General features: G+C 57.2%; 1 protein-coding gene across 1 annotated transcript in view; it reads left to right on the top strand.

Moving 5' to 3' along the window:
* CDH23 (cadherin related 23) overlaps positions 1-11,734 on the top strand; it is a 176,266-nt gene that overhangs the window by 156,953 nt on the left and 7,579 nt on the right. Inside the window, exons 38-53 of the mRNA XM_014883277.2 lie at positions 1,370-1,591; positions 1,674-1,793; positions 3,659-3,839; positions 4,687-4,820; positions 5,398-5,607; positions 5,754-5,861; positions 6,298-6,400; positions 7,218-7,343; positions 7,428-7,631; positions 7,845-8,303; positions 9,070-9,186; positions 9,766-9,990; positions 10,074-10,243; positions 10,514-10,651; positions 10,807-10,926; positions 11,339-11,516. Of these exons, the coding sequence (XP_014738763.2) occupies positions 1,370-1,591; positions 1,674-1,793; positions 3,659-3,839; positions 4,687-4,820; positions 5,398-5,607; positions 5,754-5,861; positions 6,298-6,400; positions 7,218-7,343; positions 7,428-7,631; positions 7,845-8,303; positions 9,070-9,186; positions 9,766-9,990; positions 10,074-10,243; positions 10,514-10,651; positions 10,807-10,926; positions 11,339-11,516 (2,815 nt within the window). The remainder of the gene's footprint in view (positions 1-1,369; positions 1,592-1,673; positions 1,794-3,658; positions 3,840-4,686; positions 4,821-5,397; positions 5,608-5,753; positions 5,862-6,297; positions 6,401-7,217; positions 7,344-7,427; positions 7,632-7,844; positions 8,304-9,069; positions 9,187-9,765; positions 9,991-10,073; positions 10,244-10,513; positions 10,652-10,806; positions 10,927-11,338; positions 11,517-11,734) is intronic.

Genomic DNA, 11,734 nt, shown 5'->3' with positions numbered 1-11,734 from the left:
CTTGGAGCCGGCTGGTGCCCCCTGTGTGCGTTTTTGGGGCGCTGAGGAGGATGCTCGCCGTGCCAAGGGACTTGCGGGGGGCTGGTCTCCATCCCTTTCCTCGGGCCCGGTTGTAACTTTGCTCGCAATTACTGTTTTTCCCTTGTTTGCGAGGATTAAGGAGGCAGAAGCTCTCCCGGGATTGAACGGGCGCCAGGTACAGGGAAGGACTACTCAGAGCAATGCCAGCTTGGAAAAGGGAACTGAGCATTTCCCGGAAAAAAAAAAATGGGAGCGAAACATCCCCGTCCTACAGCCCATTTACTGAAATAACAAAGCTGCCCCGTGGTCTGACACATAATTCCTCCTGGAGCTTCTCTTCAAATTCCAAAGGCATCAACAAAATCTCTGGCTGCAGCTGAGAGCTGCCTCATTTCCAGTCAACCTTTCCTGGAAAGTGGAGCCCAGAGACACGAGGAGTTTTGCAAACCGCAGGAAACTTTGCTGTTTGCCTGCTCTGAATCCGGAGTGTGCAGGGAAATAGAAAAGTACCTAATTACCGTGTGGCATTGTGGTTTTTACAGCAAACACGGCTGTGATGCTCCTGCCAAAAAATGCAACCCTTGGCTGGCCGGAAGAAATTTGTGGCTGGGTGAAGGTGTAGGCATGAAGTCCAGACACCCCAAGGAAATGGTTTGTTGTCCCAAGCCCCCACCTCTGTGCCGAGCCCTTAGGCAGAGTGGTGTGCCATTGTCACCTCCCCATGCCCAGGTGACGGCCAGGACATCCAGGTGCCCGTGCAGGGCCAGGAACAGCTGGAAGAGGCTCCGATCCAGCTGAGCCTGGCCAGCAGTGACATTGTGGTCAGCAGGGAGGTGGTGGGACCACGAGAGGACAGTCCAGTTGTCCAAGATGTTCAGTTCTGTTCCTCCCCTGAGCCATGGCACCATCATCTCTGGGTATTTTCCATCTGTATTGCCACACTTGGTAACAATCACGGTGTCCCCATGGCAAGGCAAGAACTCACACTTCCTCCAAAGACAGGGAGGCACAGTGGGGTTCAGTGGGTTCAGTGGGTTTTCCCCGTGCCATGGCCTGCTCCCTGGTGTTGCCAGCAATGGTGAACTGTGAAAAGAGGAGGGATCCCACAGAGACACGCTTTGCTTGGGAGCAGGGGTGTGATTTAATCTCGGCACATTTATCTCTGTACCCAGCCGTTACCTGGAAGCGCGTCTGAAGCCACGGCTCATTTCATTCGGAGCCCTGCACTCTGTTTGTGTCTCCTGGCAGTGTTGAGCCCATGCTGGTCATTGACCTTGGCAGATCCAGCTCCAGACACTGCCCAGCAAACACCTCCACAGCGTTTAACGCCATGTCCCGTGTCCCACAGGCCACCACCACGGTGTACGTCACCGTCCTGGACGAGAACGACAACGCTCCCGCCTTCCGGCAGCAGCTCTACGAGGTGACCCTGGACGAAGGTCCCTCCACCCTCAACGCCACCCTGGTCACCGTGCAGGCCCTGGACGAGGATGAGGGGCCCAACGGCACGGTGGCCTATGCCATCACCGAAGGCAACATCCTGGGCACCTTCCGCATCGACAACGCCACGGTCAGTACGGACGCCGGCCCCGCTCCAGGCGCATCCCCGCCCCGCTGCCTTCACTCCCAGCTGCTCTCCCCTGTGCTTGCAGGGGGAGATCCGCACGGTGAAGGAGCTGGACTACGAGATCAGCCACGGGCGCTACACCCTGCTGGTCACGGCCACCGACCAGTGCCCCGTGGCCTCGCGCCGGCTGACGTCCACCGCCACCGTAAGGAGCTGACGGGGGGGACGGGGGGCTTGCGACACCCTGGCCTCTCTGGGGTCAAGGAGTTCCCACTTGCTGAGCAGTTTCACATCTCCTTCTCAGTTGCTTTTCCCAGCTCTGGCCGGTTTGCCCAGTCGCCGTCACCTTGCTCGCTCAAGGGTGTTTCGGAACAGGGTCATGCGCAAAGAGACGCTTCTGGGTTAATTAGCCCGGTTAATTGGTCCTGCTAAGACATAGAGAAATTCCTGGAACTCCATTGAAGTTGCATTATGTGGTGTCCTCTTGGTCCTTCCTGCTTGAAGGGACAGCGAGTGGTAGAGCATTGCTATAGCACTAATTTCATCATTATCTTTTCTTATTATCTATGTACTTTTAAAATTCCCTTTTCCCTTGTAAGGTGGCTATTTAAAGCCTCTAGTCATTTTTATGCTGCTTTTCTCTGTAGCTCTTTCTATTTTCCCTGGGCCACGGTGACCTAAACTTAGAGCACTGCTCAAAGACTGGGGAGGGCAAGCGAGCAGCTCCAAAGCAAATATTTTGCAGGAGTTGAGTACACTGGTTAGTTTTTGTGGCCAAAACCAAGATCTGAGGAATTGTACAGCACCCCCAGATAGATTTGGTGGTCTGCAGGTGGAAGGGATGGGTTAAATCTTCTGCTTTGATTGCCATGGACCATTGTACTTCACCCTGATATCGAGCCACAGGTTTTGTAATCCCCCAAAAGGCAATAGATTCTTGTGTGTGAAGGGTTAAAAAACAAAACTGAAGGGGAGATACCAGTGTAGGAAATTTCTATAGATAAAATCTGTCCCCACGAGCCTGGCAGTGTGACTCCAAGTTTGGACAAAGGGACAGCTTTCAGATTTGGGCATGTGATAGTGCTGGGGATGACTTTGTGGCCCAGGACAGACAGGGTTTAACTGCGTGCAGCGAAGGCAGCAGCTGCCATGTGCTGCAGGCAAAGGCAGAGCTTCCCCTGCACTTGGCTCAAGCTGAGACATGAACTTGGAAACCCCTTCAGCAACAGGCACCGAAGCCAGGAAAGATAGGAAAGAAGGAAACACCCTCCCTCCACTGCTCAAGGAGATTGTGCCAGCAACGTATGAAAACACAGATTTTAGGAGGATTATTTGAGATCCCCAGTGATGGGAAGTCCATCACCCCGATAAGGCGTGCCAGTGTTTGTTTTCTCCACTGCTAGGAAACGGAGCAGAAACTTGGATATACTCTCTGTAAAGATTAGGTTTAACCAGCAACAAATGCCCGTCTGGTGGATTTCACTGTTCTTCAAGCCAGGAGGTCAGAAAACGCCTCATTCCCAGTGTCTTTCTCATAACCACCTGTACCACCAGTGGTACCTGTACCAGCGGTGGTACAGGTGGTTTTGTTGGAACAGGGATGCAAGCTGTCAATTTTTTACAGTCTGCTCTGCATTAGGAATTAAGTCTTTAATTCCTAGGTAGTTAATTGAGTATTAAGTACGTTGGAGGAAAAGGAGTGAGCCAGTGTGCAGCTGTCTGCAGAGATTGCAACTCATGTCTGTGGTTTTGTCTATCCTGCTTGGACATGGATGTGGAGGACATTGAGCTTTTGGGTTGAGTTCCTCACCGTGGTGTGTGGCCCAGAGGTTTAGCAGTGTGGAGCCCTGTAGCGTGGCTGTAGGATGGGAATGATCAGGAATCACCAAGTTTGAGTCTCCAAGCTGTGAGCTGATGTCTGGTGAACCCAGAAAAGCCAGAAATACACCAGGCATTTTGCCATGCCACCCATCCACAGCTTCCCATGCTCACTGCCTGCGGGGTGGTCTCCCCTTCCCCTTCCTTCCATCCTTCTCCTCACACCCCTCGTGCTTCTCACCGTGACCGCAGGTGCTGGTGAACCTCAATGACATCAACGACAACTGTCCCACCTTCCCACGGCCCTACGAGGGTCCCTTCGACGTCACCGAGGGCCAGCCCGGCCCCCGTGTCTGGACTTTCCTGGCCCATGACGGGGACTCGGGACCCAGTGGACAAGTGGAATACAGCATCGTGGCCGGGGACCCCCTGGGTGAGCGGGGCCGTGGGGCATCGCCTCTCACCCCTTCTCCCGCTGGCTGCCCCGTGGAAGAGCCTGGCTTGCGGGAGCGTGGGGAGGAAGCGCTTCAGAAAAGCCATCCTCCCTCCCAGCTCGGCTGTCGACACCAGGAAATCCTGTTTTGAGCAACAGGAAGCTGAACCTGTTCGTGCTGGGACAGGGGGTGGCTGGGGCTTGTGGAGGGAAGGGGGATGGCCCCAGTTTCTGCTGAACGGTAAAGGCAGAAAGAAATCGAAAAGGCAAAAAGCAAAAAGTGCAGAAACTGAGCCTCGTCCCTGAGTCCCTGTGGGGTTTTCAGGGTGTTGGGGGATCGAGTTGCTCTCCAGCACTCACAGCTCCACCAGCACCATGGTGCAGGTGGCAGAGGAGCTGGGTCCATTCCTAACCACGGGGACATCTGGATGTCCCTTGGTGAAGGGAGTGGAGACTTCCAGGGAATCTGGAAGGCGGAGCCCAGTCCCATCTCCCAGCTGACCCCACTGCAAAGCTTTTCCACAACAAGCAGGACGAGGCCCTGTGGCTCCTGGGGGGTCTGTGCTGTGTCTGGCCATCCCAGGGCAGGGAGGGGCTGTTGGCATCTTCAGAAAGGCCCAGAAAACAGGGACAGGCACCCTTCATTGGCCATTCGCCCCATCCCCTGCTCCTGGTGGTTCCCGGGAGTGCATACAGAGCAGTCCCCAGCTGTCACAACCCTCCTGTATCTGCAGTAACAGGGCATGGCTTTGTCCCCAGACCTGCCAGGGTGCCCCAGCTCCCACACAAGCCACTCCCTCGGGGAGCCAGAGCATGGTGAGAGCCAGGGCCCCGCTGTCTCTGGCAGGGGAATTTGTCATCTCCCCCGTGGAAGGAGAGCTGCGGGTGCGGAAGGACGCCGAGCTGGACCGCGAGAACATCCCCTTCTACAACCTCACCATCGCCGCCCGCGACCGGGGCGTGCCTCCCCTCAGCTCCACTGTGAGTCCCCCAGCCTGGCACGGGGGTCCCCCATGCCCAGTGCCTTCCCTTTTGGTCTCTGGCCTCATCCTCCTCCCATCCACCTCCATCTCCTTCCATACGGGGCTGAGTGGGGCAAGCCCACCTAAAAGGAGGGGAGGCGTGGAAATATGCAACACACGCCTGTAGCCGTGGAAAGGGGTTTTAACCCTTTAAGTGTGGAGGAAATAAGATGCACAGCTGCATGGTCATCTTTCATGACAGGAAGAAAGAGCCAAGTTTATTCAGAAACACACTTGGTTTTATAGCATGACTTGCAACTCCAAGAGTAGGGAAAAGGTGATTGGTTCAGAGAGAAGGCACTTCATTGCCAGGGCCTGGTCACACACCACAACAGGTGTTCTGTCTTTGTTATTAATTCTTTTTTATTTTGACCAAATTATCACCTTGGGAGAAATTCTTAGCCTTGAGTTGGACCAGCTTATCAGACTGGGACCAGAGCTGAAAAGCTCCAGCCTGGAATATTTTTCGGGCTGTAATTTTCTTACATTCTCAATATGTGTCCCGCACATGCCCGCCCTCCTTCTCTCCCTGGCAGATGCTGGTGGGTGTGCATGTGCTGGACATCAACGACAACGACCCCGTGCTGCTGAACCTGCCCATGAACCTCACCCTGAGCGAGAACGCCGCCGTCTCCAGCTTCGTCACCCGCGTCCTCGCCCGCGACGCGGACCAGGGCCCCAACGCCCTGCTGACCTTCGATATCACAGCAGGGAACACGGAGAATGCCTTCTACATCAACAGCACCGTACGGCCTGGGGGTGGGATGCTGGGAGAAAGGAGGGTGGGAGCCCAGCTGTGCCGTCTGGCATCCCTGTCCCGGCAGGAAGTGCCCTAGGGGAAGCATTCCTCGCGTCCCACGCGGCGTTTTCTCCCTTGTTTTTTTCCCCGTAGAGCGGCATTGTGTACGTGAACCGGCCGCTGGACAGGGAGCGGGTGGCCGAGTACAGGCTGACCGTCACGGTGAAGGACAACCCCGAGAACATCCGCAATGCCAGGCGGGTAATTACGGACACTCCGGCACCTCCAGACGGGAGGGCAGCTGGGAAAAGGGGTTCCTGCCACGGCCAAAAACAAGCAGGGCCTTTACCCGCCGTGTTTCTGACAGCAGCCCCATCCCCAGAACGCGTCTGGGGATCACAAGGAGGGGGCTACAGCCCCATCCCCAGCAGAGAACAGGACCAGCAGGAATTAGGGCAGGTCCAAAGTAATTTGTTGGCTCCGTGCAACAGCAGATGTCGTGGAGGGTGGGATAATGTTGGGCTAGAGAGTTGGAAAACCACAATGACTGTGGAGCATGCTTTGGCTGACTGACCCAGCTGCACACCTTCGAGGGTAGTCCAGGGAATGCAGCTTTGACTAGAGGTGGGAGAGGGGGAGGGTGAGCTCAAGGAAAGGACGTTATGGTCATCGCCCCCTTGTCCCAATTCTCCTTTAGGATTTTGACCTGCTGGTCATTTCCATAGCGGATGAGAACGACAACCGCCCCCTCTTCACCCAGAGCTCCTACCAAGCCGAGGTGATGGAGAACTCGCCCCCTGGTAGGTCTCTCTTCACTCCCTTATGTGGTTCCTGGAGAGCCCCTTCAGGGCTGGATGAGGGGAGGTGTGTCCTGGCCGTGGTGGAGGAGGCAGGACATTGAGCAGGGCAGGGGTGCAGCTCAGTGGGACAGGGATGTCGGGTTTGAGGAGCTCGTGCCCTGGTTAGCCTTGAGGAGACCGTAGCTTTGGTCCATACTGCTTGTGGAAACCCTTCCTGGGACAGGCCAAAAATCGGCATAATTTGGGATTTTCTCAGCTGCAGCAGGAGCCCTGGGGGCAGCCTTGAGGGCACCCATCTGCCCAATACCCTGGAGAAGATGGGCTGCCGTCATTCCATCACCTGGAACTGCCTTGCTCCAGGGGTTAGAGATTTTTAAAAGAGTCCAGCCTGTCCAGATAGACACTTCCCAGACAAAGAGCTAGAAACACTATTCTTACTGTTTTGTTTTGCCTTCCTGCCATGTAAACTGCTCCCTGCTCCAAGACCTCAGGTATCCTGTCCCACAACATCTCAGGCAAAGGGTTTGGGTGCCTCCAGTTGGCACCCTCGGTGGCAGGGTGTTGGTGCCACCCCTCTGATGGATGTGTCTGTCTGTTTGCTTTTAGCTGGATGTCCCACCACCTCTCCTGGGCCTCACGAGTTGGTCTGCAAGGCTGCAACAGCCACCCCCAAGTGCCTCATAGCCCCACGAGGCCCGGCTCTGTCACCTCCTCCATCCATTCATTGCTGTCCCTCATGTGTCACCGGGGTGGGAGGGGGACGGGGGGCCCTGTGGGGGACTTCCAGCCTCCCTAATGCTTTTGTCATCTCATCCAGGGACTCCGGTCACCATGCTCAATGCACCCATCCTAGCTCTGGATGCTGACCAGGGCAGCAATGCTGTGGTGACCTACGAGCTCCTGAAGGCATCTCCGGACCTCTTTGTCATCAACAGCAAGACAGGTGGGGCGGCTCAGCGGGTCTGTCCCTAGCCCAGGGCCACCAGGTGCCCCTGTGGCCTGCCACCAGGCTTTTCCCCTTCTCCAGGTGTGGTTTCGGTGAAGCCCGGTGGTGTGATCGACCGAGAGGCTTTGCTGGACCCTCACCTGGAATTCACGCTGGTGGCTCGTGATGTGGGGGGGCTGAACAGCACTGCCAGCCTGGCCGTGACCATCCTGGATGACAATGACAACCGGCCTGTCTTCCAGCCGGCATCCATCACGGCACGGCTGCTGGAGAACAGCCCTCCAGGTCAGGACCGGATGTGGGGGTGGGAAATGGGGTGACCTCCTCGGGATTGGGAAGATCCAGCTGCTAGTCACACAGTTGACCGGGATGGGGTCAAAGGGAAAATCTGGGAATTGAGGCAGCCCCTGTTCCTTGATGGCATTTGCCTTGGGACCAAGGGCTTGTTACTGCTGCCCTCCAACCCTCGCTTGAGAGGGCTGTGTCCCACCTTTCCAGGCTTCTCCGTCCTCCAGGTGACAGCCACGGACGCTGACAGTGGCCTCAACCAACAGCTGGACTACCGCATCGAGGGTGGTGGCCAGGACAGGTTCCTGATCGACGCCGCCACGGGCGTGATCCGCGTGGCCAACATCACCATCGACCGGGAGGAGCGCGATGCCTACCGGCTGGCCGTGGTGGCCGTGGACCAGGGCACGCCGGCGCTCTCGGGCACGGCCACCGTCAGCATCGTCATCGACGACGTCAACGACTGCCGGCCCGAGTTCGTCAACCCCATCCAGACCGTCAGCGTCCCCGAGTCGGCGCCCCCCGGCACCGTGGTGGCCGAGGTGACCGCCATCGACAGGGACCTCCACCCTCGCCTGGAGTACTACCTGCTGGGCATCGTGGCCCGCGATGACACGGACGCGCTGGTGCCCGAACAGCAAGGAGCGTTCACGGTGGATTTTAGGACAGGTAGGAGAGCAGGAAGGGCGGAGCGGGCAGTGTGGACCCCTCTCCTCGTTTCTGCTTCTTCTTCTTCTCTGCCTCGAGGTAGGTACAGGGAGGTGATGCTCCTGTCCTGCCTCCCTGCTGTCCTCCAGCTGCCCTGTCTCACCCTGCCCTGTCTTCTCTTCCCTGTCTGGCTGACTTAACTTTGCTTTCTTTCCCAGCTCTCAGCCTGACAGGTTTGTCTCTGTGTCTGTGCTCATTTCTGTGTCCGTGGCACTCATGGCCTCCCTCCATCTCACCCATCTCCACTGGCAGACATGGCCTCCGTTGTGGGCCAGGGGCTGCTCAGCCTTGGCAGACTGGACCCAAGCACCCTCACTGGGGGAGCAAGGCTCCAGGGCAGGTGGTGGGCTTCTTTGGGGAAGGAGGGCCAGGAGCTCCCCAAGCCTCTTTTGGAAGCACAATGCTGATCCAGGAAAGTGCCCTTGTTGGAAAAGATACAGGACAAGGTTGTTAAAGATGCTCAGCTCAGGTGGATATGGTTGTGCAGGGGAGCAGCAGCAGCTGCTCCCAAACTCCTCTTGGATGCACAATCGGAACCACCTGAGGCCACGTGGAACAGGCAGGTAGGAAGGACGTGGGGGAGGGCAGTTCTCTCCTCCTGTAGCTCTCGAGTGTTTTCCTCATTCACCCTCTGGAGAATAAGCAGAGCAGTCGGCTGGTACACACCTCCCTGCCCAGGAGGGGGCACAGGCACAGCCTGTGACATCCATCTTTTTGGGTTTCCCAGGAGCTGTGAAGATCAAGACTCCCCTCAACCGTGAACTAGTGGCCACCTACGAGGTCACCATCTCTGTCCATGACAACGCCAGCGAGGTCATGGACCGCTCGGTCAGCGTGCCCAACGGTAAGGGTTGTCCCCTGGCAGTGTGGGGACAGGGATTGGCACAGCCCTTCCCAGGCACCAGTGCAGCTTCTGGGTGATCAGCAGCTCTCCCACCTTCCTCTCCATCCTGACCAGCAACATTGCCAATGGGGACAGTCCTGTACCAGCTCCCTGAACCAGGTTCAGGTTCTCCCCTGAGGACTCCTTTAGAGAATGTCCCAGACATCCCAGGGCTGCAGAGTGGGTATGGAAAGGAATATGTGTGCCCATAGCATTGCCCTGGGAGGCACTCATTGCTTCCTTACCATTCCTGCCATATCTTGCCACCCCACTGTGGGTAAATTCAGGCTCGTGTGTGAGAAGGCACACAAGGATCAGGAGCAGGTGTCCCACTGCAGCGTAGGGACACCCATGGCATGCTCAGGGCATAGTGGCTTTGGGGCACATTGCAATTGTTCTTGATGAACCAGCACCAGCTGGCTCTCCTGGACTTCCACACTTTAGCTTTAAAACCCTTCTTCCTCCCAACCTTCCTTCCCTTCTCTTTCTCACTTGTTCTCCTTTTCCTTTCTCCTCCTCTGGTCTCCACCATGGCCACAGCCAAGCTGACAATCAACGTCTTGGATGTCAACGACAACACGCCCCGCTTCCGCCCCTTTGGAGTCACCTATTTCACCGAGAGGATCCTGGAGGGAGCCACACAGGGCACCACGCTCATCTCCATCTCAGCAGTGGACCCAGACAAAGGCGCCAATGGGCAGATCACCTACGAGCTGCTGAACCTCTCTCCGGAAGGTTATGCCTGTCTGGAAGACCATTCGGCAGGTTGGTGGTCTGGGGATGTGGGGATCTGGGGCAGGTCCGTGGCCTGGGTCAGGTTTCTCATTTCAGGCTCTGCCATCCTCTAGGGAAGGTTGTGGCCAACAGGACAGTGGACTACGAGGAGGTGCAGTGGCTGAACTTCACCGTCCGCGCCTCCGACAACGGCTCTCCCCGCAGATCCGCGGAGATCCCCGTGTACCTCCAGATCGTGGACATCAATGACAACAACCCTGTCTTCAGCCAGCCGTCCTACCAGGTGAGCTGGGCGGTTAAACTCTGTGTGTGGGGCTGGGCACTGCCTGGGGGTTCTCCAGGGACACCTTCTCTTCCCTCTGCCTGTGCTTGAACCGTTTGGAGAAGATGGTCAAGCTTGCCACGCGCTTTGTGCCAGCACCTTGTTGGGAGCGTGGCAGTGCCCAGTCCTGGGTGCCACCTGTGCCCAGTCCTGGGTGCCACCTGTGCCCTCGATTACTGCCCTCTGGAACAGCACGGGCTGAGCCAGTCCTGCCCCCTCGCTCTGTTGCAGAAAGCCGTGTTTGAGGACGTGCCATTGGGCACGGTCATCCTGAGCGTCACGGCCACCGACGCAGATTCCGGGCAGTTTGCTCTCATCCAGTACAGCCTGGGCGATGGAGAGGGCAAGTTTGGGATAAATCCCAACACGGTAAGGAGCCAACCGAGGCTGGAACAGAGCAGAGAGAGGGAGGGGAGGCTGAAATGGTCCCAGCTTGTGCCTTGCTCCCACACCTCACCTTCTGCCCCTTCTTGAGTACCAGCTCTGCCAGACGAGGTCCACCTGAAGGTCTCTGTGTGCTGCAGGGTGACATCTACATCCTGTCAGCCCTGGACCGGGAAAAGAAGGATCACTACACACTGACAGCCGTGGCCAGGGACAACCCTGGGGATGTCTCCAGTAACCGTCGGGAGAACTCTGTGCAGGTAGGGCTCTCCTCCTCCTCCTCCCATCACCAGCAAAAAGGTGGGTGTTAAAGTTCCACCTTCCCTTCCCAGTGGCTGGAGAGGGCGGGAATTAGGCAGAAGGAAGAGTGGATGACGCCCGGAGCTGTGGGGTGGATGGTGCAGGGCACTTTGTGCCGTGGGGACAGCACGTCGGCAGGAGGGGCGGGGCAGGGTGACACTATTGTCTGCAAGCGCTGTGGCAGGAATGGGTGCCCCAGCCACGGCGGCCCCCATTGTTGGAGGCAGGAATTCAGCTGGTGGAGTCAAACAAATAGCAGGAAGGGCACCTCTCTCCAGCAGCAGAGCTGCAGGTCACAGCAGGGGTATGGCCCCAGGGGCTGCCCAGCCTTGCCCAGCCTCACATCACCCAGCTGGCTGTGCTTTGTCAAAGGTCCTCATCACAGTCCTGGACATCAACGATGTCAGGCCCCAGTTCAGCAAGAGCCAGTTCAGCACCAGTGTCTACGAGAATGAGCCGGCAGGGACATCAGTGATCACCATGAGTGCCACCGACCTGGACGAAGGGGACAACGGCGTGGTGACCTACAGCATCGAGGGTCCTGGAGCTGGTGGGTGCTGGGGGCTCTTCCCGAGGGAGGAGGGTTATGAGGAGGAAGCAGTCATAGGCACCTATACTCTGTGGTTGGTTTGGACTCCTGGGAGCAATACAGAAAGCGTGGAGCTTTCCCCATTGTTCTGCAGTTTCCAGTTCCTCACGGTGTGGGATGTTAGGGCTTTGCCTGCCTTCATCCTGCAGCCCAGCCTTGGTGGAAGCCTCTTGTCTTCC

Source organism: Sturnus vulgaris, chromosome 8 (genome assembly GCF_052056855.1).
Source record: "Sturnus vulgaris isolate bStuVul1 chromosome 8, bStuVul1.hap1, whole genome shotgun sequence".
Taxonomy (NCBI): domain Eukaryota; kingdom Metazoa; phylum Chordata; class Aves; order Passeriformes; family Sturnidae; genus Sturnus; species Sturnus vulgaris.
Note: the sequence above shows the minus strand (reverse complement) of the source record. Positions and strands in the feature narration are given on the sequence as shown.